The 27,254-nt window shown below is 43.9% G+C and overlaps 1 protein-coding gene across 1 annotated transcript in view; it reads left to right on the plus strand.

Annotated features, from left to right (window-relative positions):
- The window catches only part of LOC135522932 (reversion-inducing cysteine-rich protein with Kazal motifs-like), a 97,899-nt gene that overhangs the window by 22,570 nt on the left and 48,075 nt on the right, over positions 1–27,254 (plus strand). Inside the window, exons 2-6 of the mRNA XM_064949648.1 lie at positions 16,198–16,256; positions 18,546–18,620; positions 23,126–23,162; positions 23,460–23,545; positions 23,627–23,674. Of these exons, the coding sequence (XP_064805720.1) occupies positions 16,198–16,256; positions 18,546–18,620; positions 23,126–23,162; positions 23,460–23,545; positions 23,627–23,674 (305 nt within the window). The remainder of the gene's footprint in view (positions 1–16,197; positions 16,257–18,545; positions 18,621–23,125; positions 23,163–23,459; positions 23,546–23,626; positions 23,675–27,254) is intronic.

Here is a 27,254-nt window from a genome sequence, read left to right on the forward strand (position 1 = left end):
CACACACACACACACACACACACACACACACACACACACACACACACACACACACACACACACACACACACACACACACACACACACAGTCTGCATGGCCAGCAGTACGTATGAGTGCCAGTCAAGGGTTCACTTTCCAGGCCTTTCCAGCATGAGGACACAAGGACAGAGCAGATTTTCCCAAACTAGACCCCCTAGCTCTCCTAAACCTGCCACAACATAGAGTTAGCTACATGTCTGTCACCCACCCAACCCAGATGACCACCCCTTCAAATTCTTTTCAACAGTCACACCCCTTCCTTTGTGTTTCTTTAGCCCTCGATGAGGACCCCTGGTTACGCACCCTACCACCCCAAACCAACTCATCCCAGATGAGGGACCATGGTTACCCACCCTACCACCCAAACCAACTCATCCCAGATGAGGAACCCTGGTTACCCACCCTACTACCCACCCTACCACCCCAAACCAACACATCCCAGATGAGGACCCCTGGTTACCCACCCTACCACCCCAAACCAACTCATCCCAGATGAGGAACCATGGTTACCCACCCTACCACCCCAAACTAACTCATCCCAGATGAGGGACCATGGTTACCCACCCTACCACCCCAAACCAACTCATCCCAAATGAGGGAGCATGTGGGTCCCCTCTGTCCTCCTGATTACCCACCCTACCACCCCAAACCAACTAATCCGTTATCTCCTGGAGTTGAAGATAACTGTGTGTGTGTGTGTCAAATTGAAATCAAATTTTATTGCTCACATACATGTGTTTAGCAGATGTTATTGCAGGTGTAGTGAAATGCTTGTGCTTCTAGCTCCGACAGTGCAGTAATATCTAACAAGTGATGTCTAACAGTTTCACAACATATAGCCAAAATACATGTAAATCTAAGTAAGGAAAGAAAGAATATGAATATGAAGAATAAGAATATATATACATATATGTTAGAGCAGAATTGTACTAAGATACAGCAGAATAGTATAGAGTACAGTATATACATATGAGATGGGATCTTTCCCTTGATCCTGACTAATCTCCCAGTCCCTGCCGCTGAAAAACATCTCCACATCATGATGCTGCCACCACCATGCTTCACTGTATGGATGGTGCCAGGTTTCCACCAGACGTGACGCTTGGCATTCAGGCCAATGAGTTCAATCTTGGTTTCCTCAGACCAGAGAATCTTGTTTCTCATGGTCTGAGAGTCCTTTAAGTGCCTGTTGGCAAACTCTACGCGTGCTGTCATGTGCCTTTTACTGAGGAGTGGCTTCTGTCTGGCCACTCTACCATAAAGGCCTGATTGGTGGAGTGCTGCAGAGATGGTTGTGCTTCTGGAAGGTTCTCCTATCTCCACAGAGGAATTCTATAGCTCTGTCAGAGTGACCATCAGGTTCTTGGTCACCTTTTAATGCCCTTCTCCCCCTATTGCTCAGTTTGGCAGGGTGGCCACCTCAAAGAATTATTCTTGAAGGTTCCAAACTCCTTCTATTGAAGAATGATGGACGCTACTGTCCAAATCATGTCCAATCATTTGAATTTACCAAAGGTGGACTCCAATCAAGTTGTATAAACATCTCAAGGATGTTAATTGGAATCTCAACTTCGAGTCTCATTGCAAAGGGTCTGAATACTTACAGTACCAGTCAAAAGTTTGGACACACCTACTCATTCCAGGGTTTTTCTTTATTTTGTAAATGTTTTACATTGTAGAATAATAGTGAAGACATCAAAACTATGAAATAACACATATGGAATCATGTATCGTATCGAACTCGAATCGTACTACAACGGCTCCGACACTCGTCGGATGTGGCAGGGCATGCAAACTATTATGAACTACAAAGGGAAGCCCAGCCGAGAGCTGCCCAGTGACACGACCCTACCAGACGAGCTAAATAACTTCTATGCTCGCTTTGAGGGAAATAACACTGTAACATGCATGAGAGCATCAGCTTCACGTATTTCGCAGCCGATGTGAGTAAGACCTTCAAACAGGTCAACATTCATAAGGCTGCAGGGCTAGACGGATTACCTGTACACTGTGCTGACCAGCTGGCAAGTGTCTTAACTGACCTTTTTCTCCCCAATTTCGTGGTATCCAATTGTTAAGTAGCTACTATCTTGTCTCATCGCTACAACTCCCATACGGGCTCGTGTGAGACGAAGGTTGAAAGTCATGCGTCCTCCGATACACAACCCAACCAAGACGCACTGCTTCTTAACATAGTGCCATCCAACCGGAAGCCAGCTGCACCAATGTGCACCTGGCAAGTTTGGTTAGCGCGCACTGCGCCCGGCCTGCCACAGGAGTCGCTGGTGCGCGATGAGACAAGGATTTCCCTACCGGCCAAACCCTCCCTAACGCTAGGACAATTGTGCGTCACCCCACGGACATCCCGGTCGCGGCTGGTTACAACAGAGCCTGGGCGCGAACCCAGAGTCTCTGTTGGTACAGCTGGCGCTGCAGTACAGCGCCCTTAACCACTGTGCCACCCGGGAGGCCTTAAATGACATTTTCAACCTCTCCCTGTCTGAGTCTAATACCAACATGTTTCAAGCAGACCACCATAGTCCCTGTGCCCAAGAACACTAAGGTAATCTGCCTAAATGACTACTGACATGTAGAAAGACTGGTCATGGCTCACATCAACATCATTTAGAAACCCTAGACCCACTCCAATTTGCATACCGCACCAACATATCCACAGATGATGCCATTTCTATTGCACTCCTCACTGCCCTTTCACACCTGGACAAAAGGAACACCTATGTGAGAATGCTATTCATTGACAACAGCTCACCGTTCTCGCTAAGGACTCTGGGACTAAACACCTCCCTCTGCAAATGGATTCTGAAGGGCCGCCCCCAGGTGGTAAGGGTAGGTAACAACACGTCCACCATGCTGATCCTCAACATGGGGGCCCCTCAGGAGTGCGTGCTCAGCCCCCTCCTGTGCTCCCTGTTCACACATGACTGCACGTCCAGGCACGACTCCAACACCATCATTAAGTTTGCTTATCACAGAGACCTGACCATGTGGTGCAAGGACAACAACCTCTCCCTCAACGTGATCAAGGCAAAGGAGTTGTATGTGGACTACAGGTAAAGGAAGACCGGGCACGCCCCCATTCTCATCAATGGGTCTGTAGTGGAGCAGGTTGAGAGCTTCAAGTTCCTTGGCGTCCACATCACCAACAAACGAACATGTTCCAAGCACACCAAGACAGTCGTGAAGATGGCATGACAAAACCTATTCCCCCTCAGGAGACTAAAAAGATTTGGCATGGGTCCTCAAAAGGTTTTACAGCTGCACCATCGAGAGCATCCTGACGGGTTGCATCACCGCCTGGTACGGCAACTGCTCGGCCTCCAACCGCAAGGCACTACAGAGTGTAGTGCGTACAGCCCAGTACATGACCGGGGCCAAGCTTCCTGCCAACCAGGACCTCTATACCAGGCGGTGTCAGAGGAAGGCTCCAGCCACCCTAGTCATAGACTGTTCTCCCTACTACTGCACGGCAAGTGGTACCGGAGTGCCAAGTCTCGTTCCAAGAGGCTCCTAAAAATCGCTTCTACCCCCAAGCCATAAGACTCCTGAACAGCTAATCAAGTGGCTACCCAGGCCAAATGGCTGTAAATTAGATGTAAAAATGTCAATTAGATCAATTTAATGTGGAAAAAGTCGAGGGGTTTGAATACTCACATTCACCCCTGGCCTGTCACACACTCCAGATCTTTTAGTTCAATAACTTTGTCCTCCAAAGATGATGTCAATAAATGTTTAAATTGAAATGGTCAAAAAGAAACAAAAATATAGCATTTATTTTATTTTGTTTTTTATATTTTCTAGGGGGCAGATCAGCTTTAATATTGCATATAGATTGTGGCTTCTATCAATGTAATTGTCTGCATCATTTCCAATCCCCCATATCAAATATATTTTTTAAATACATGTTTTTCCTTCTTTTTTTCCTCCCTAACCCCCTCCCCTAATTGAAGTAAAATAATGGAGGACAATACTTATGCTTCTACGTTCAGCTTTTACATACTATATGCATTTTACGGACACAGTATATTTTACATGAGTTATGTTTTTTAATTTGTTTTCGTCCCACCCTTCTGCTCCCCTCAACCCCTCCCATCTATCTTTGAACACTATCTGGTTTTGATTTGTAATTGTCCCATTGATTTGTAATTGTCCCAATGGAAACATCCCTATGGAAACATCCCTATGGAAACATCCCAATGGAAACATCCCAATGGAAACATCCCTATGGAAACATCCCTATGGAAACATCCCAATGGAAACATCCCAATGGAAACATCCCTATGGAAACATCCCAATGGAAACATCCCAATGGAAACATCCCTATGGAAACACCCCTATGGAAACATCCCTATAGAAACATCCCAATGGAAACATCCCTATGGAAACATGCCAATGTAAACAAAGGTCACAAGGTCTCAAAAAAAGAGAAAGCACAACCATGCTGGAGCAGAGCAGAACTAGTGCCGTTGCCATGGCTTTTATCAACTGCCTGCCCTTGGCAATGGGTCATTTTTTGGGGGCCTCGTCTGAATGTCTCGCGTTCCTCTCTCTCCGGGGCAAGGAGCACAAAGGGGTCAGGCGAACGTCCATACTTGTACGGGAGGAGGACTGGAGGATAAACGACCCGCTGCAGCGTGTCAGTTGTGTCATTTAAAATGGCAGCTCGATAAGAAAGGGTAGTGCTGCCCGGCAGACGCCACAGTGCAGGCTACAGCAGGGCTGCTCTGAGCGGGTCGGCTGAGGCTCGGCCCCTTCCTTCCGGCGGGTGCTTCTAGGCTGCTAGCGGTCGGAGGATGTCCAGCCCTGCCCTATACAGCGCATCCTATGGAAGCTTGCTAGAATCTCTTCCATTATCTCTTATCACCTCTTCCCTCTGTCCAAAAATATTTGCCATGTTTACATGTTTACAACCCCCCCCCCCCATCTCCTCTTCTCTGGGAATAGCATTTCTGGCTGTGGGTCAGTTGAGACAGGAAGTTGAGACAGGAAATGGGTAACACTCCTCAACTGTCGATTTCCTCTCCTCTCCTGGACTGGGGAGGACACAGAGTCACAGACACACTGAGTCACAGACAGAGCCAGGGTGCCCAGTGAACCCATGGAGTCAGGGAGCAGAGGCCTGCTCTTCCTTACCACGACACGACGTCAGTGGGGCCAGAATGGAATCCAGAGACTGTTGTGGCTGCTCCCTCCGTGTGTTGCCTTGATGACAGCTTCGCACACTCTTTGCAGTCTCTCAACTAGCTTCATGAGGTAGTCAACTGGAATGCATTTCAATGAACAGGTGCCTTGTTAAAAGTTCATTTGTGGAATTTCTTCCTTAATGCGTTTTGAGCCAGTCCATTGTTTTGTGACCAGGTGTGGGTGGCATAAAGAAGATGGTAGGGCTGGGCGATATGGCCAAAATATTTTATCACAGTATTTAAAAAACAAAAATGGACGGTTTGATGTATTTTTTGTTTTTTAATAATAAAAGTTATATATTTGCTTTAGGAGTAGTGAGTGATCCTAGGGTGGCAACACATACTCATTGAAGTCACTTAGAATGTTTCTCCATTCTTATTATTTTATGCTGTTTAATTCAACTTCAACCTAAACAAATTTCAGCACTTTTATAATTTCTGTATTTCCTGTACTCAATTGCAGTGGTGGAAAAGTACCCAAATTGTCATACTTGAGTAAAAGTAATCCTTCTCACCCCCCCCCCCCCCTTAAATGATTTAGATGCACTATTGTAAAGTGGCTGTTCCACTGGATGTCAGAAGGTGAATTCACCAATTTGTAAGTCGCTCTGGATAAGAGCGTCTGCTAAATGACTTAAATGTAATGTAAATGTGTGGAAGCCACGGGGCCATATTGTAAACCGTCCCTCCCTCCCCCTTTCTGGTTCTCATTCGTGTTTGATCAGCTTTGCAGGGGATGTTAAGTGCCGACCCTTTTGAATTTTTTTTGGCCTTAATTCCCGCCAGTTCCTTTTCTCTCTCTTATCTTTCTCTATCCAAATATATCCAAGTCTATCCAAATATATCCAAGTCTATCCAAATATATCCAAGTCTATCCAAATATATCCAAGTCTATCCAAATATATCCAAGTCTATCCAAATATATCCAAGTCTATCCAAATCTCTGGACGTCAAATGCTGCCTTTTCGCGTAACTCACGCAAGAGAGGGAAGCTGGGTCAATATGTTTGTTCCCTTTGCTGCAAACAACTTCCGTGTGTAGTAGTTTGAGGAGCAGGGCGTGAGGTGACTGGGGAGGCAGGGAGGCTGCCTTCCCCTTGTGTGTGATGGGTCCAGAGGGACTGATCCGAAGGGGGGGGCTGGTTGGTTAAGTTAGCGTGGGAGTGGTACATTAAAATAGGGGTGGGGTAAGTGTGTGTACTGAGAGAGAGAGAGAGAGTTTGGGGGGAGGGGCTTAAAGAGGGGGATTCCTTTGATGTGGGTTGTGTGGCATTATTACTATTCCACTGAAAACAGGGGCACGGTAGCAGGGCTAGCTCAAAGTGCTAGCACATGTTAACGGGTTCACTATGACAAGATTCACAGAGAAAGAGGTGGAGAGAGAGAGGGAGATCGATTGAGAGAGAGGGAGATAGAGAAAGAGCAAGTCAGGGAGAGAGAGAGAGTGTTTGAGACGCCTAGCACTCTGAATCACTAAAAGGGGCCCTTAGGTCGAGAGTGGCTAGAGAGTGGTTGTTGTTTTTGTCGCACTGCTTTGCTTTATCTTGGCCGAGGCGCAGTTGTAAATGAGAGCTTGTTCTCAACTGGCCTACCTGGTTAAATAAAAATAAAATAAAAAGGACAGAGACCGTGTCACAGTTCTTCCTCTAATGACAGACTCTGAATCTCTGTCCAAGACCAATGCATCGCTAATCCACTTTACCGCACTATATTATATTGTATTATATTGATCATAGTGATTCAGGAGTAACATTAAAACAGAATAATATGCCCCGACAACATTAGACAACAATACAGAAAATGCTCAAATGACTGTGCCAGACCACTGACTCAGAGGTCTCATGAGCCCCTCCTTTATAGTAGAATCCTCATTCAAGTTTATAAAGACAGTTGACATCTAGTGGAAGCCGTAAGAAGTGCAACCCCATCCATATCTCAATGTGTATTCGGTAGGCCAAGCTTTGAAAAACTACAAACCTCAGATGTCCCACTTCCTGGTTGCATTTTTCTCAGGTTTTCGTCCGCCATATGAGTTCTGTTATACTCACAGACATCATTCAAACATTTTTGTAAACTTCAGAGTGTTTTCTATCCAATACTAACAATAATATGCATATATTAGCATCTGGGACAGAGGAGGAGGCAGTTCACTCTGGGCACGCTATTCATCCAAAATTGAAAATGCTGCCCCCTATCCCAAAAGAGTTTAAGCATCCTAAACAATGCAATAGATTCAGTTTGTGAAAAAGAATAAACTTGAAGGCAAAAAAAGGCAAGTATGATGTATTATGATTATAGGCTACTAAAGACAGCAACTTACCTCTGCGCCACAGAGTTTTGATGAAAACAGAAGAAAAAAAATCTGAGAATCACTCACCGCTATTTATTGACCAGCAGATGTCACTAATGTGCATTGTGAGAGGATAATGACGCTCCGAGTTAATGAAGCGTTTTTCAGCACAGTTTGGTGAAAGCTCCAAAGCCTTCAGAGAGCCTCGGTTTCCCATCACTATAAATCAGTGGTTCCCAATTCTCTCCTTAGGGACCCACAGCCGTTCCAGAGCTAGCACACCTGATTCAACTTGTCAATTAACACAATAATAAAAATGATATATAATATAATATGGATAAACAGGATTTGTTTTTTACCTGTATAGTTCTTTATAAGGTCATCTGTAGAACCTTTTTGATTGAGAAATTCTAGAAGTACCATTCTAGAATGTTTTAAGAAGTCTATATAGCCCTAAAAAGGGTTGTAATGATAGAGGAACCCTTGTTGGTGCTATATAGAACCATTTGTTTTTAGTGTCTAGTGAGTTTAAACCAACATGAATCAGGCCTGGGCCTGGTTTGTTTGTGGTGCGGTTTGGCGCTAAGCTGTTCGCCAAGCGCCCCTCGTAACATTCATGTCTTCCTCTTTGGTGTGTGTCACGCTGAGTCTTTGTGTTTACTCCCAGGCCTTTATAGCCTCCTAATGAATATAGTGACGTTACAAGCCAATGGAAACCATCGGAGCAACATGATAACTGCTTTTGTTTAGTGTAGCCTATCAAACAGGCCTCTCACCTCAGAACAACAACAATGAGACTGACAATTGTTTTGTGGTAGGCTACGCAGAGAGAACACTGATGCAGATAGACTCTCTCTCTCTCGCGCGCCTGCGCGCTCTCTCTTGCTCTCTATCTCTCTCTGTCGATTTCTCTCACTCTCTCACCCTCTTACTCTCACACACATACACACACACACACACACACACACACACACACACACACACACACACACACACACACACACACACACACACACACACACACACACACACACACATGCATACATAGGCACACAAATAAATATCTAAACACTCTCTCTCTTACACACTAACATGCAGGCATAACGCACTATGCTTTCTGTTATGTTTTTCGTCACCCATCTACACGCAATACCCCATAATGACAAAGTGAAAATATGATTTTAGATATTATGGCACATGTGTTAAATATTAAATACAGAAATATCTAATTTACATAAGTGTTCACACCCCTAAGTCAATCAATGTTAGAATCACCTTTGGCAGCGATTACAGCTGTGAGTCTTTCTGGGTAAGTCTCTAAGAGCTTTGCATACCTGGATTGTACAATATTTGCAAATTATTCTTTTAAAAATGTTCAAGCTCTGTCAAGTTGGTTGTTCATCATTGCTAGACAATCATTTTCAGGTCTTGCAACAGAATTTCAGGTCGATTTACGTCGAAACTGTAACTAGTCCTCTCATGAACATTCAATGACGTCTCGGGAAGCAACTCCAGTGTTTATTTGGCCTTGTGTTTTAGGTTATTGTCCTGCTGAAAGGTGAATTTGTCTCCCGGTGTCTGTTAGAAAGCAGACTGAACCAGGATCTCCTCTAGGGTTTTGCCTTTGCTTTGTTCCATTCCATTTATTTTTATCCTTGAAAATATGAGGAGTGGTACTCAGTGATGTGTTGTGTTGGATTTGCCTCAAACATAATGCTTTGTATTCAGGAATATTTGGAATACTAGAGCACCCACTGACTAGAGCACCCACTGACCAGAGCACCCACTGACCAGAGCACCCACTGACTAGAGCACCCACTGACCAGAGCACCCACTGACCAGAGCACCCACTGACCAGAGCACCCACTGACTAGAACACACCCACTGACCAGAACACCCACTGACTAGAGCACCCACTGACTAGAGCACCCACTGACTAGAGCACCCACTGACTAGAACACACCCACTGACCAGAACACCCACTGACCAGAGCACCCACTGACCAGAGCACCCACTGACCAGAGCACCCACTGACCAGAGCATCCTCTGACCAGAACACCCACTGACCAGAGCATCCACTGACCAGAGCACCCACTGACCAGAACACCCACTGACCAGACCACCCACTGACCAGAGCACCCACTGACCAGAGCACACCCACTGACCAGAGCACCCACTGACTAGAACACACCCACTGACCAGAGCACCCACTGACCAGAGCACCCACTGACCAGAGCAACCACTGACCAGAGCGCACCCACTGACCAGAGTGCACCCACTGACCAGAGCACCCACTGACCAGAGCACACCCACTGACCAGAGCACCCACTGACCAGAACACACCCACTGACCAGAGCACCCACTGACCAGAGCACCCACTGACCAGAGCAACCACTGACCAGAGCACCCACTGACCAGAGCACACCCACTGACCAGAGCACCCACTGACCAGAGCGCACCCACTGACCAGAGTGCACCCACTGACCAGAGCACCCACTGACCAGAGCACACCCACTGACCAGAGCACCCACTGACTAGAACACACCCACTGACCAGAGCACCCACTGACCAGAGCACCCACTGACCAGAGCAACCACTGACCAGAGCACCCACTGACCAGAGCACACCCACTGACCAGAGCACCCACTGACCAGAGCACCCACTGACTAGAACACACCCACTGACCAGAGCACCCACTGACCAGAGCGCACCCACTGACCAGAGTGCACCCACTGACCAGAGCACCCACTGACCAGAGCACACCCACTGACCAGAGCACCCACTGACCAGAACACCCACTGACCAGAGCACCCACTGACCAGAGCACCCACTGACCAGAACACCCACTGACCAGACCACCCACTGACCAGAGCACCCACTGACCAGAGCACACCCACTGACCAGAGCACCCACTGACCAGAGCACCCACTGACCAGAGCACACCCACTGACCAGAGCACCCACTGACTAGAACACACCCACTGACCAGAGCACACCCACTGACCAGAGCACCCACTGACCAGAACACCCACTGACCAGAACACCCACTGACCAGAGCACACCCACTGACCAGAGCACCCACTGATCAGAGCACCCACTGACCAGAGCACCCACTGATCAGAGCACACCCACTGACCAGAGCACCCACTGATCAGAGCACACCCACTGACCAGAGCACCCACTGACCAGAACACCCACTGACCAGAGCACCCACTGATCAGAGCACACCCACTGACCAGAGCACACCCACTGACCAGAGCACACCCACTGACCAGAGCACCCACTGACCAGAACACCCACTGATCAGAGCACCCACTGACCAGAGCACACCCACTGACCAGAGCACCCACTGACCAGAACACCCACTGACCAGAACACACCCACTGACCAGAGCACCCACTGACCAGAGCACACCCACTGACCAGAGCACACACTGATCAGAGCACCCACTGACTAGAACACAACCACTGACTAGAGCACACCCACTGACCAGACCACCCACTGACCAGAACACCCACTGACCAGAACACACCCACTGACCAGAGCACCCACTGACCAGAGCACACCCACTGACCAGAGCACACACTGATCAGAGCACCCACTGACTAGAACACAACCACTGACTAGAGCACACCCACTGACCAGAGCACCCACTGACCAGAACACCCACTGACCAGAACACACCCACTGACCAGAGCACCCACTGACCAGAACACCCACTGATCAGAGCACCCACTGACCAGAGCACACCCACTGACCAGAGCACCCACTGACCAGAACACCCACTGACCAGAACACACCCACTGACCAGAGCACCCACTGACCAGAGCACACCCACTGACCAGAGCACACACTGATCAGAGCACCCACTGACTAGAACACACCCACTGACTAGAACACACCCACTGACCAGAACCTCCACTGACCAGAGCACCCACTGATCAGATCACACCCACTGACCAGAGCACACCCACTGACCAGAGCACACCCACTGACCAGAGCACCCACTGACCAGAGCACCCACTGACCAGAGCACCCTCTGACCAGAGCACCCATGGGAACGGCCATTTGTATTGTTTATATGGTATTGTAGTTTTAACAAACAAAATATATACAGTATATAAGAATAAAACAAATATGTTTTAAAAGTCTAGCGAACCTACCGGTTGGTTCCAAGAGGAAGAAGCATCTACTTTATGCTTTCCGATAGAAACACCATTCTCCATGCACTGTAATTTTCAACTTGATAAGAGCTAAATGAGTAATGAACAAGGGGATTGTAAATATAAATAATGACACTTGTTTTAGATATTTGACCTTATAATCACTGGAGAAAAATGTGAAACCAGTGAAGTTGATGAAATGCTGTGCCATTATGCAGAATTTAAATAATACATCCTTTTAACTTGCAGGGTTGGGTACTCTCAAATGTCTTAATTATAGGCTACCGACTTTCTATGTTTCCTATTTCTATCTTATGCAACGGGTGGGTCTAATCCTGAATGGTAATTTGTAAAAACCGCATTCCAGCCAGTGTCTATTCCACAAATTACCACCGGCTAAATCTATGACATTAAATTGCCTATTTACTCTGTTCCATCTGACTGCGCAATCCACTGTCTCATCAGCCCAGCCAGGCAATTTATTTATTTATCTCCACTATAAAAAGCATCTAGACATTATCTCACATTTCTTTTAGACTAACATTTAGTTTTCAACAGTGGAGATTTGTTTAAACCTTTCTGTATGTCTCTCCGACATTTGCAACATTGTTTCGATATTCAAATTTGATCTCCAGCTGTCTCATAGTAATGAACGTGTCGCGAGTCGGGACGAGACAGACAGGCAAACAGCGTTTCTCAGCTGGCATCTGTCTGGTCCAGCGATGGGGGGGTTTGTGCCCTTAGGCGACGTTGTTGCAGGTGATGTCTGGTGAGGACCCGCCTTACAACAGGCCTACAAGTCCTCAGTCCAGCCTCTCTCAGCCTATTGTGGACAGTCTGAGCAATGATGGAGGGATTGTGCGTTCTTGGTGTAACTCGGAGAGTTGTTGTTGCCATCCTGTACCTGTCCCACAGGTGTAATGTTCGGATGTACCGATCCTGTGCAGGTGTTGCTACACGTGGTCTGCCACTGCAAGGATGATCAGCTGTCCGTCCTGTCTCCCTGTAGCGCTGTCTTAGGCATCTCACAGTACGGACATTGCAATTTATTGCCCTGTCACATCTGCAGTCCTCATGCTTCCTTGCAGCATGCCTAAGACCAGAGGACAGATTTCCACCGGTATAATGTCCATTGCTCTTGTTTCTTGTCCCAAGCAAGTCTCTTCTTATTGTTGGTGTCCTTTAGTCCTTCATTCTCCTCTGAACAGTTGATGTTGAGATGTGTCTGTTACTTGAACTTTGTGAAGCATTTATTTGGGCTATAATTTCTGAGGCTGGTAACTCTAATGAACTTATCCTCTGCAGCAGAGGTACCTCTGGGTCTTGTTTTCCTTGTGGCAGTCCTCACGAGAGACAGTTTCATCATAGCTCTTGATAGTCTTTGCAACTGCACTTAAAGAAACTTTCAAAGTTCTTGACATGTTCCTCGTTGGCTGACCTTTATGTCTTCAAGTAAAGATGGATTTCTCTTTGCTTATTTGAGATGTTCTTGCCATAATATGGACTATCTTCTGTATACAACCCCATACCTTGTCACAACACAACTGATTGGCTCAAATGCATTGAGAAGGAAAGAAATTCCACAAATGAACTTTATACAAGGCTCACCTGTTAATTGAAATGCATTCCAGGTGACTACCTCATGAAGCTGGTTGAGAGAATGCCAAGAGTGTGCAAAGCTGTCATCAAGGCAAAGGGTGGCTATTTGAAGAATCTCAAATATAAAATATATTTTGATTTGTTCAACACTTTTTTGGTTACTTCATGATTCCATATCAAATCAAATCAAATGTTATTTGTCACATACACATGGTTAGCAGATGTTAATGCGAGTGTAGCGAAATGCTTGTGCTTCTAGTTCCGACAATGCAGTAATAACCAATGAGTAATCTAACCTAACAATTCCACAACTACTACCTTATACACACAAGTGTAAAGGGATAAAGAATATGCACATAAAGATATATGAATGAGTGATGGTACAGAACGGCATAGGCAAGATGCAGTAGATGGTATCGAGTACAGTATATACATATGAGATGAGTAATGTAGGGTATGTAAACAAAGTGGCATAGTTAAAGTGGCTAGTGATACATGTATTACATAAAGATGCAGTAGATGATATAGAGTACAGTATATATGTATACATATAAGATAAATAATGTAGGGTATGTAAACATTATATTAAGTGGCATTGTTTAAAGTTGCTAGTGATACATTTTTTACATCAATGTCCATCCATTTCCATTATTAAAGTGGCTGGAGTTGAGTCAGTATGTTGGCAGCAGCCACTCAATGTTAGTGGTGGCTGTTTAACAGTCTGATGGACTTGAGATAGAAGCTATTTTTCAGTCTCTCGGTCCCTACATTGATGCACCTGTACTGACCTTGCCTTCTGGATGATAGCGGGGTGAACAGCCAGTGGCTCGGGTGGTTGTTGTCCTTGATGATCGTTTTGGCCTTCCTGTGACATCGGGTGGTGTAGGTGTCCTGGAGGGCAGGTAGTTTGCCCCCGGTGATGCGTTGTGCAGACCTCACTACCCTCTGGAGAGCCTTACGGTTGTGGGCGGAGCAGTTGCCGTACCAGGCGGTGATACAGCTTACGACCCTCTCTACTACTGTCCCGTCGATGTGGATAGGGGGTGCTCCCTCTGCTGTTTCCTGAAGTCTACGATCATCTCCTTTGTTTTGTTGACGTTGAGTGTGAGGTTATTTTCCTGACACCACACTCCGAGGGCCCTCAATATGTGTTATTTCATAGTTTTGATGTTTTCACTATTATTCTACAATGTAGAAAACAGTCAAATAATGTCTGGAATAGTGGACATTCCATATTTCATTCCAGTGCAAGTGTGGTTTATACTGAAGCGGTGGCAACTAATCTTCCCAACTCTAGAAGTACAGTCACTTCTTCATTGTAGCTATCGGATGCTACCCGTCTTACCCATTGTTTGGTGTGTCCAAACCTTTGACTGGCACTGTGTATGGGGGGATTTCTAGGTGCCACCTGGAAAAGTCTCTCCGGAGCTGCCGGGGCTGATGAAGATGAAGCAAGGTGGGGAGTGAGTGCTGCTGTATTACAAAAAGCCAATTAATGCTTGAAACCAAAAAGGTGGTCGGAGGCGCCGTATGGAGGGTGTGACGCAATTGCGGAGCTTCCAGAGGCCTGCAGAGGCCAAATCGAGCTCCATACCGCAATTTTGCAACAATGCAGAGGGCTTTGTATAGTTCCGCATTAACATGATTGGTTGACGTAGGTGAGGGTGGGAGGTCCTGTATAGACACAAACTCACTACCTTGACAACACTTCCGCGAAGTGTGAATGTCCTGACTTCTGCAGAGGCCATGTCACTGTAAATGCTGTACGACCAATGCAGATGTCTGTTTGACCATGCAGTGCCCTTTACTCCTCTCTCTCTCACTCCCCCCCCCTCTCTCCCCCTCTCTTGCTCTATCTGTCTCCCCCCCTCTCTCTGTCTCTCTCCCCCTCTCTTGCTCTATCTGTCCCCCCCTCTCTCTCTGTCTCTCTCCCCCTCTTGCTCTCTCTGTCTCCCCCCCCCTCTCTGTCTCTCTCCCCCTCTCTTGCTCTATCTGTCCCCCCTCTCTCTGTCTCTCCCCCCTCTTGCTCTCTCTGTCTCCCCCCCTCTCTGTCTCTCTCCCCCTCTCTTGCTCTCTCTGCCCCCCCTCTCTCTCTCTGTCTCTCTCCCCCTCTCTTGCTCTATCTGTCCCCCCCTCTCTCTCTGTCTCTCTCCCCCTCTTGCTCTCTCTGTCTCCCCCCCCTCTCTGTCTCTCTCCCCCTCTCTTGCTCTCTCTGTCCCCCCCTCTCTCTCTGTCTCTCTCCCCTCTCTTGCTCTATCTGTCCCCCCCTCTCTCTCTCTGTCTCTCTCCCCCTCTCTTGCTCTATCTGTCCCCCCTCTCTCTCTCTCTGTCTCTCTCCCCTCTCTTGCTCTATCTGTCCCCCCCTCTCTCTCTCTCTGTCTCTCTCCCCCTCTCTTGCTCTATCTGTCCCCCTCTCTCTCTCTCTGTCTCTCTCCCCCTCTCTTGCTCTCTCTGTCTCCCCCCCCCCTCTCTCTCTGTCTCTCTCCCCCTCTCTTGCTCTCTCTGTCTCCCCCCCTCTCTCTGTCTCTCTCCCCTCTCTTGCTCTATCTGTCCCCCCCTCTCTCTCTGTCTCTCTCCCCCTCTCTTGCTCTCTCTGTCTCCCCCCCCTCTCTCTGTCTCTCTCCCCTCTCTTGCTCTATCTGTCCCCCCCTCTCTCTCTGTCTCTCTCCCCCTCTTGCTCTCTCTGTCTCCCCCTCTCTCTCTCTGTCTGTCTCCCCCTCTCTTGCTCTATCTGTCCCCCCTCTCTCTGTCTCTCTCCCCCTCTCTTGCTCTATCTGTCCCCCCTCTCTCTCTGTCTCTCTCCCCCTCTCTTGCTCTATCTGTCCCCCCCTCTCTCTCTGTCTCTCTCCCCTCTCTTGCTCTATCTGTCCCCCCTCTCTCTCTGTCTGTCTGTTTTTCCTCCACAGATTCCTCCTGCTGCCACCATGCTGAGGAGCTCTCACCATGTTGGGAAGCATGCGATCAGGTAAGGGAGGCCACAGACTGAAGACAGACAGACAGACAGACAGACAGACAGACAGACAGACAGACAGACAGACAGACAGACAGACAGACAGACAGACAGACAGACAGACAGACAGACAGACAGACAGACAGACATACATACATACATACATACATACATACATACATACATACATACATACATACATACATACATACATACATACATACATACATACATACATTAATTAATTAATTAATTAATTAGAGTGAAAGAGCCCCAGAACGATGGTCCCAGTATTATTTGTAGCTGGACAGTCTATGTGATGAATTGTAGCAATGAGAGCTTGTATAAAAGTTCTCCCTGTCTCCCATTTGAGCTAAGAGCAGTTAAAGGGTCTCTCTGATGCCCCCCCTCTCTCAATTCAATTCAAGGGGCTTTATTGGCATGGGAAAAATATGTTAACATTGCCAAAGCAAGTAGATAATATACAAGAGTGAAAAATCTCTCTCTCACTCTCCACTCCCTCTCTCTCTCTCTCTCTCTCTCCCCCTCTCTCTCTCTCTCCCACCCTCTCTCTCTCTCTTTCTCCCACCCCCTCTCTCTCTCTCTCTCTCTCTCCCACCCTCTCTCTCTTTCTATCTCTGCATCTTATTGTTATTTATCATGGGAATCGGCCAAGGCAGAGCTTTAATGGATTATTACCTTCAGTGCCTTCTTCACTAAGACATGAGACATCTGGAAGGCCTAGAATAAAAAAGGGTTGATCGCACAGTACACAGGACACAGTTAACCCCTAGCCCATTTTAGTGGGTTGTTATTGGGGGAGTACCACCAGCACCACTCTCCCCTCCCCTTTCAAGAGAGCGAGAGAGAGAGAGATTAATTTATGCTGTATTGGTTGCCCTGTCCCCAGCACTGCACCTGCTACTGAGAGGGAGGGAGGGAGAGGTGGAGGGAGGGAGGGGAGGGGTGGAGGGAAAGAGAGGTGGAGGGAGGGAGGGAGAGAGAGGTGGAGGGAGGGAGAGGTGGAGGGAGGGAGAGGTTGAGAGGGAGAGGGAGAGAGAAAGAGAGAGAAAAAAATGACAGATAGATGGGAGAGAAAGCAAGAGAGTGAGAGAGAGAGAAAGAAGCGGGAAGTGGACAGAGGGACAATGGCTGTCTTGTTAGCCTTGTGCCAAGCTGCTATGTTTCTGCAGAGAAAGGTTTTTTTCAGGGGTGTGCCACAGGGCTCCGTGTAAACTCCCTTCTATTTCTTAATGGAGGGTCGGCTACCTCTTTGATGAGGGGAGGGCTACAGCCTCTGAAAGGACATGTATTAATCCTTCAAAGATGGAGAGAAAGAGAGGAAAATGTTTTAGAAATGGCCTGAGTAGGTTGGGCGTTTTCATGGCCTTGCCTTTGTAGTGTTCTGGAGATTTCTTTGACTAACGGCCAAGAAATCGGCTCAACATCTGCTTTTGTTTTTGAACGTTGCGACTGTATGAAATTACTGTCCGTCAATCCCCAGCGTAAATGATTTCACCTCACAAATAAGAATGTACTACCTATATAGAACATGGAGTAATGATGATGAATGGTGAGAATGCATGAACAGAAAGCAGAACAAGACCGTTTTATCACCCTGACTAGAATCAAACCATTGCAGACGCCTGATGGGTGATGGGGATGATTCACCGTCATAGGAAAGATCTGGTTCAACAGTTGGGCCTGAACTCCGCTTTAGTGTAGAAATACTCTACTGTGCTCTACTACTACTGCACTCTACTACAAATTATTCAGATGTTACGTCATAACCTCAAGTTAAAGTGTACAATTTCTCACAAGGAATCCAACGGTCTTATTTAAGAAGTAAAACAATGAAGGAGTGAAGGAGGCCAACCAAAAACAACGTCAACTCCCAGCTCCCATCATTTGTGTAGTCTTTTAGAAAGCTCTTACTAAGTGGTCATAAATCTCCCAGAGCTAATTTCATGACTGTTCACTAAACCAGAGAGTGCTGGCAGGCTCAGGATTCTCCCAGGCCTTGTGAGAGTCACCCAACAGCTCTTCACCCTATGTTAATAACACTGCAGTCGTCAGCTGTCATTGGCCCGGTTTGTTTTGTGTAGCAGTGTCACACGGCCTAGAGAGCCAAGTGTGAACCCCTTTGGCCATTTGGGAAGATACTATAATGTTGTTAAATGAACTCAAGATTGATGATGCCCATTTAATGATACAAAACCTTTATACAGAGGTTTCAGATCAAATGTTTGGACTTGGTGAAAACATGTTTTGAATACAATAAAACACACTGCTTTCTGTTTTCAGCTCGCCACCATAAAAAGTGAATCCCGTTTGAAGCACCTACTACAGCGATTACCAAGCTACTGCCCTGAGTCTATGGTAAGTGGGGATTTCTGATCTAAAAATAGCTTTCAGTAGCTGTAATAAAGTTGGCTACGAAATCTTTCATAATGACATGGGAAATAATAATAATAATAATAATAATGCTATGGGAAAAGCTTATACGCATTTCTCACAAGTCTATTGTACCTGGTCTTACTAAAGGTACAAAGAAGTATTAAAGATGTATCAAAAAGTATCAAAGTATTAAAGAAGCATCAAAGTATTCAAGAAGCATCAAAGACGTATTAATGTATCAAAGAAGGATCAAAGAAGTATCAAAGTATCTAAGAGGTATCTAAGAAGTATCAAAGTATCTAAGAGGTATCTAAGAAGTATCAAAGTATCTAAGAGGTATCTAAGAAGTAACAAAGTATCTAAGAAGTATCAAAGTATCTAAGAAGTATTAATGTATTAAAGAAGTATCAAAGTACCAAAGAGGTATCTAAGAAGTATCAAAGTATCTAAGAGGTATCTAAGAAGTATCAAAGTATCTAAGAAGTATCAAAGTATCAAATAAGTATAAAATAAGTATCTAAGAAGTATTAATGTATTAAAGAAGTATCAAAGTACCAAAGAGGTATCTAAGAAGTTTCAAAGTATCTAAGAGGTATCTAAGAAGTATCAAAGTATCTAAGAAGTATCAAAGTATCAAATAAGTATAAAATAAGTATCTAAGAAGTTTTAATGTATTAAAGAAGTATCACAGTACCAAAGAGGTATCTAAGAAGTTTCAAAGTATCTAAGAGGTATCTAAGAAGTATCAAAGTATCTAAGTATCAAAGTATCAAATAAGTATAAAATAAGTATCTAAGAAGTATTAATGTATTAAAGAAGTATCACAGTACCAAAGAGGTATCTAAGAAGTTTCAAAGTATTAAAGAAATATCAAATAAGTATCAAAGTATCAAAGAAGTATTAATGCATCAAAGAAGGATCAAATAAGTATAAAAGTATCTAAGAAGTACTCAAAAAGTGTCCCAGAAGTATCAAAGAAGTATAAAAGTATCAACAAAGTATCCAAGAAGTATCCAAGAAGTTTCAAAGCAGTATCTAAGAAGTATCAAAGAAGTATCAAAGTATCAAATAAGTATCTAAGAAGTATTAATGTATTAAAGAAGTATCAAAGTATCAAATAATGATGTAAGAAGGATCTAAGTATCAAAGTATTAAAGAAGTATCAAAGTATCAGAAAAGTATCAAATAAGTATATAAGAAGTATCAAAGAAGCATCAAAGTATCAAAGAAGTATTAAAGAAGGACCAAATAAGTATTAAAAAGTATCTAAGAAGCATCAACGTATCAAAGAAATATTAATGTATCAAATAAGGATCAAAGATGTATCAAATGATCTAAAGTATCAACAAAGTATCAAATAAGTATTAAAGAAGTATCTAAGAAGTATCAAACTATTAAAGAAGTTTCAAATAAGTATCAATGTATCAAAGAAATATTAATGTATCAAAGAAGTATCAGCGTATCTAAGAAGGAGCTAAGAAGTATTAAAAAAGTGTCAAAGTATCTAAGAAGTATGAACGAAGTATCCAAGAAATATCAAAAAAGTTTCAAAGAAGTATCTAAGAAGTATGAAAGAAATTTTAAAGAAGGATCAAATAACTAACAAAGTATCAATGTATCAAAGAGGGATCAAAGAAGTATCAAAGTATCTAATATGTATCTAAGAAGTATTATAAAAGTGTCAAAGAAGTATCAAATAAGTATAAAAGTATCTAAGAAGCATCAACAAAGTATCCAAGAAGTATCCAAGAAGTATCTAAGAAGTTATAAAAGTATCAAAGAAGTACTAAAGAAGTATCAAAGTATTAAAGAAGTATCAAATAAATATTAAAGTATCAAAGAAGTATAAAAGAGCGGGCCTTGAAACGGGCTAAACACTCCCCACCCACCAACGTAACTACAAACCTGGAGAGCCTAACTGCTTTTCATCTGCACTGCTCCAAACAGCCAATTAGAAATGAGTCTGTCATTAGCTAGAGTTAAATACTTTGTGTCCTGCTATTAATGAGCTCATTTGCCAAACTGGATCGGATTTGGTGATTTTGGAAACAATTTCAGCAGAATATTAGTACTGCTGCTCCAAGGTCCCTCTCACCCTCAGACACCACAATACATCTCACAGCCGTTCCAAGGGAATGTTTCTAAGGGATTGTTTCCAATGGATTGTTTCTAAGGGATTGTTTCCAAGGGATTGTTTCTAAGTGATTGTTTCCAAGAGATTGTTTCCAAGAGATTGTTTCCAATGGATTGTTTCTAAGAGATTGTTTCCAAGAGATTGTTTCCAATGGATTGTTTCTAAGGGATTGTTTCCAAGAGATTGTTTCCAAGAGATTGTTTCCAAGAGATTGTTTCCAATGGATTGTTTCTAAGGGATTGTTTCCAAGAGATTGTTTCCAAGAGATTTTTTCCAAGAGATTTTTTCCAAGAGATTTTTTCCAAGAGATTGTTTCCAAGGGATTGTTTCTAAGGGATTGTTTCCAAGAGATTGTTTCCAAGAGATTGTTTCCAAGGGATTGTTTCCAAGAGATTGTTTCCAAGGGATTGTTTCTAAGGGATTGTTTCCAAGATATTGTTTCCAAGGGATTGTTTCTAAGGGATTGTTTCCAAGAGATTGTTTCCAAGAGATTGTTTCCAAGGGATTGTTTCCAAGAGATTGTTTCCAAGGGATTGTTTTGTAAAGAATTGTTTCTAAGGGATTGTTTCCAAGGGATTGTTTCCAAGGGATTGTTTCTAAGGGATTGTTTCTAAGGGATTGTTTCTCAGGGATTGTTTCCAAGAGATTGTTTCCAAGGGACTGTTTCTTGGCATGTTGAGGTCTAATAGTAGTTGTACTTGGAGGGCTGCTAAATTCCACCCCCCACTGCCATTCGTCCTTCATGTTCCCAAATCTTCTTGGATTCCCCTTCATCACAAATGATGTTTATGGTTCATGCAGAGATACCATTTCTCTCCGTCGGCATCGTGAAGGAGGTTGAAGCCTCCTGACAAGTGGCTCCTCTGTTTGAGAGCCAACAGACATGAGGGGCCTCCTGACATGTGGCTCCTCTGTTTGAGAGCCAACAGACATGAGGGGCCTCCTGACATGTGGCTCCTCTGTTTGAGAGCCAACAGACATGAGGGGCCTCCTGACATGTGGCTCCTCAGTTTGAGAGCCAACAGACATGAGGGGCCTCCTGACATGTGGCTCCTCTGTTTGAGAGCCAACAGACATGAGGGGCCTCCTGACATGTGGCTCCTCTGTTTGAGAGCCAACAGACATGAGGGGCCTCCTGACAAGTGGCTCCTCTGTTTGAGAGCCAACAGACATGAGGGGCCTCCTGACATGTGGCTCCTCTGTTTGAGAGCCAACAGACATGAGGGGCCTCCTGACATGTGGCTCCTCTGTTTGAGAGCCAACAGACATGAGGGGCCTCCTGACATGTGGCTCCTCTGTTTGAGAGCCAACAGACATGAGGGGCCTCCTGACATGTGGCTCCTCTGTTTGAGAGCCAACAGACATGAGGGGCCTCCTGACATGTGGCTCCTCTGTTTGAGAGCCAACAGACATGAGGGGCCTCCTGACATGTGGCTCCTCTGTTTGAGAGCCAACAGACATGAGGGGCCTCCTGACATGTGGCTCCTCAGTTTGAGAGCCAACAGACATGAGGGGCCTCCTGACATGTGGCTCCTCTGTTTGAGAGCCAACAGACATGAGGGGCCTCCTGACATGTGGCTCCTCTGTTTGAGAGCCAACAGACATGAGGGGCCTCCTGACATGTGGCTCCTCTGTTTGAGAGCCAACAGACATGAGGGGCCTCCTGACATGTCGCTCCTCTGTTTGAGAGCCAACAGACATGAGGGGCCTCCTGACATGTGGCTCCTCTGTTTGAGAGCCAACAGACATGAGGGACTGAGCTGAACCTCAGACAATGTCTAGTTTATATAGTTCATTATCTTGTTCAGGGCTAGAGACAGAGAATGCTCTCTGGGCCACTCACTGCTCTATCTCCATGCGTCATGTGTTTTATCCATACGTGCCTGGGATGTTTGTGTTTATTGCTGTGTGTTATTAATCCCACAATATATTACCACAAACCTCTTATGAGTTTGTGTGGTTTATATGTCTCTGTTTCCACTGCATAATATATTTTTTAATTAGACGGCAGTCATATAAAAAAATAAATGTTCTCTGTGAAATTCAATAGCCCCTGCAAACGCAGTAAATTAGAGTATGCTGTTTCACCCAAAGAACCACTAGTTATCTGATATAATTTCCTGTTGAGAGATGAAAGACAAAAACTAAGACAGGATTTCTAGAAATGAACGGACATAACAGAGGTCTTCCATGTGGCTCCTTCCTTTGAATTTTGTCCAACTCCAGAAAAACCTCTGTACATCAAAACAACCTGTCCTGTTATGAACTGGGCATTTTCTTCCCTTGTTCTCTTGCTTGTTTTGGCATTGGTCTTCTGTTCATAATGAAATGACCTTTTCTCTCTGTTTCACAGAATGAGCTTTGGATCTGCATCAACTCCACACTACCTGGTGAGCTATGGGGGGAGCGTTGCCAAGAGGATACGGTGCCATTACAGACAAATCCACCTGTCAGAACATAATGCCTCCCAGATGCAAAAACATTATTGCTTAGCTCAACACTTTGTACCCACTGAGCCCACACTAAAAGTCCCATATATGTCCACAGTTTAATATTCTGCCCATAAGCGTCTAAATGTTTTGCACAACCCCCGCAAGAGGATAAAGTTAATCCATACTTTAATTCTGATAATGCTACACCCATCAAGGGTTTGTGGGTAATGTGGACCATTTTTGTTTTGTCTACAGGGTCGTCCAGGAAGTCTGATGGTTGGGTGGGCCTGGGCTGCTGTGAGCTGGCCATCTCGGCCGAGTGCCGCAGGGACTGCAAGCAGGTGAGGGAGGAAGTTAGTTTGGCCCGTTGTAGCCTTATCCATTTTGCACATCACCTCATTTCCCATTCTCTGACCCTTTAGGCATCATCCAAGACCGACATCACAAGAGTATGCAAAAAAGACACAGAGGTAAGTAAAACAAGGTCATGTTTTGTGTAGTAGTATGTGCTTGAAATTGAGTATCACACATACTGTTGACTTTGAGAGACTGTATTGTAGTCTCTGGCTGCCTTTCCCTGGCCTTTAAAACCTCAGTGCTGATTGGAGCCTGTCTTGTCAAAGGAGGAGAGGAGTGAAATCATCTACTCCCGCTAAGAAGATGGCTTAGCTTAGAGCCATATATATATAGAGAGAGAGAGGGAGAGAGTCAGGCCAAGTTTTAGAACGGACGCCATTTTCGTGACCATATAGAACTTTATTATTGGATTGTTTGTGATGTAACAGTGCGGGAGCGATGGAAATGCTTTTGGCAGTTCTGTGGGTTCTGTGGGTGGCACTGTGTGGTCTTTTCCAAGCATGGGTCCCGGTGTCTTGGGGGCCCTGGGATCCGAGCGGGTGGGGGTGGTCTGCCGGTCACTGGGTATACACAACCCAACTTGGGATGGGGAGGGGTTTTAGTGGGTGGAATGGTGGTGAACAATTGGAGGTTTTCTTAGTAGCAATGCAAATATCATGGTACAGCTATATGGACACTCAATAACTACTTTTTAATGGTGAGTTTACAAACATATATAATGATAAATAGATTTGGAACTTTTATCCCATTATGGCAGTTGGTGAAATTACCATAATTACCAAAAAGACTGGGGGTGTGGGGGGGGGGCAAAATATATTTCTCCCATGGGCAAAGAAATTCAAAAGGTGTGATGATATTGATTAACGGTAATTTTGATCCGAATGTCGTTCTCTCTGGCACCAAAAGTTCAAAAATTGTTGATTGGGGACAGAATGCAGTCGGACCATCAAATAATTGGCATATATATTACTCTTACAGAATTTCCACGTGGGCGAGGATATTGGAAATGTATTCAAAGCCTATTGGACGATAACTTGTTTTGAACTAAAACAAAATAATTTAGAACTGACTTTTTCTAACATACTGTAGTTAGAGCAGATCCCCTTATTGTATGGGACACATTTAAATGTTACTTTAGAAGCCATGCAATTCAATACTCATCTCTAAAACAAAAGCAATTCAGGTCAAATAGGTCCATATTAACAAAGGAAATGCAATAACTAACAGTACTGGTAGATAGCAATAAAAACTGTAAAATAGAGGCTCAGACTAAGTTAGAGGAAAGGTTAGAGGAAAGGGAGGGACTTATTCAAGAAAGATCTAGTGTAATATATTACAAAAATAAAGCGAACTGGATGGAATATGCACTAAATACTTTTTAAATATTTAACATAGTCTTTAATCTTTAACATAACCCCCCAAAATTGTACTGAGTCGCCCATGATTCACCAAACTATATTTTGAAAGAGGAAGTAAAGGACTTTAAGCATATGTTTTTGTTTTATTCTCCTCCATCTCCACTAACCGAAGTTAATTATATGGATTTTGTTTCTATTAATAATGTAAAATGAACATCTGTACAGAAAGACTCATGTAAAGGCCAAATTACAGAGGAGGAACTTCTTGGCTCCAGGGCTGGATGGCATACCAGTGGAGGTATACAAAACTTTTTTTGATATAATCAGAGGACTGTTATTAGCATGTTTTAACCACTCCTATGTAAATGGTAGATTATCGAGCACTCAAAAAGAATGTCTGATTTCATTATTACTGAAACGGGATCTAAGTGATAAATATAAAGATCCAGTCCATTAAAAAAATTGGAGACCTCTTACACTTCAGTGTTGTGATGTAAAAAAGCAAAATGCTTAGCACATAGAATTAAAAAAGTAGTGTTGGATATTATTCATCCTAATCAGACAGGTTATTTACATGGACGATACATTGGAGATAATATAAGACAAGTACTGGAAACAATTGAACACTATGAAAAATCTGGGAAACCAGGCCTGGTATTCATAGCTTTGAAAGGCCTTTGATAAAGTATGACTGGAGTTTATATATAAATGACTGAAATATTTCAACTTTGGAGAATCTCTTATAAAATGGGTTAAAATTATGTATAGTAAAAAAAGTAAATAATGGCAACTTCTCAGAAAGTTTTAAACTGTCAAGAGGCGTAAAACAAGGCTGTCCACTATCGGCATATCGTTTTATTATTGCCATTGAAATGTTAGCTGTTAAAATCAGATCCAACAATAATATCAAGGGGCTAGAAATCCAGGGCTTAAAAACAAAGCTGTCATAGTACGCTTCCAAAGCAAATCCAGATCCCTCCACAGCCTCATAGATGATCTAGATACTTTTTCTAACCTCTCTGGATTTAAGCCAAATGATGCTAAGTGTATTATATTATGCATTGGATCACTAAAAAATACAACTTTTACATTACCGTGTAGTTTACCAATAAAATGGTCTGACATGGATGTGGACATACTCGGTGTTCATATCCCGAAAGAAAGAAATGATCTCACTCCAATACATTTTTATAGGAATTTAGCAAAAATAGATAAGATCTTGCTACCACGGAAAGGAAAATACCTGTCTTTTTGATAAAAAATAACTCTAAATCCTTAGTTATATCCCAGTTCACCTTGATTAACTCATTAGTCATATCCCAGTTTACCTATTTTCTTATGGTCTTTCCTACACTTAGTGACCTGTTTTTTTTATTTATATGAGCAAAAAAATATTCCATTTAATTTGGAACGGCAAGCCAGACAAAATTAAAAGGGCCTATTTATATAATGAATATGAATTCGGAGGGCAGAACTGATTAAATATTAAAGCATTAGACATCTCACTAAAGGCATCAGTCAATGTATTGTTTTTTTTCTTAGGGGCTAGATCAGCTTTAATATTGCAGATAGATTGTAGCTTCCATCAATGTATTGTTTTTTTTCTTAGGGGCTAGATCAGCTTTAATATTGCAGATAGATTGTAGCTTCCATCAATGTATTGTTTTTTTTCTTAGGGGCTAGATCAGCTTTAATATTGCAGATAGATTGTAGCTTCCATCAATGTATTGTTTTTTTTCTTAGGGGGTAGATCAGCTTTAATATTGCAGATAGATTGTAGCTTCCATCAATGTATTGTTTTTTTTCTTAGGGGCTAGATCAGCTTTAATATTGCAGATAGATTGTAGCTTCCATCAATGTAATTGATCATTTCCTATCCCCCATATATATTTTTTTGTAAATATATTTCGGAATGTAGTGAAGTAAAAGTTGTCAAAAATATAAATAGTGAAGTGAAGTACAGATACCCAACAAAAACGATTTAAGTATTTATGTATATATAAGGGAGCGCCTCCGACAGTTCCCTGTGAAATGGCTTGCTGTAAACAAGCAAAACAACAGAGCAGTGAATTTAACCAACGTTTTTATTGATTAGCATGCAGGATATTGTGTATCCAAGTCGTTACTGTGGTGCCGTGTCAACAAATTGCATATCTGCTTTCACTGGACATCTTCATAGTGTTAATTATCATCTGTTAAATCCAATCAGTGTAGATGAAGGGGAGGAGACAGGTTAAAAAGTAATTGTTTACCCTTGAGACAATTGAGACATAGATTGTGTATGTGTGCCATTCAGAGGGTGAATAGGCAAGACACATTTAAGTGGCTTTGATCT

This window comes from Oncorhynchus masou, chromosome 30 (genome assembly GCF_036934945.1).
Source record: "Oncorhynchus masou masou isolate Uvic2021 chromosome 30, UVic_Omas_1.1, whole genome shotgun sequence".
In the NCBI taxonomy this organism is placed as follows: domain Eukaryota; kingdom Metazoa; phylum Chordata; class Actinopteri; order Salmoniformes; family Salmonidae; genus Oncorhynchus; species Oncorhynchus masou.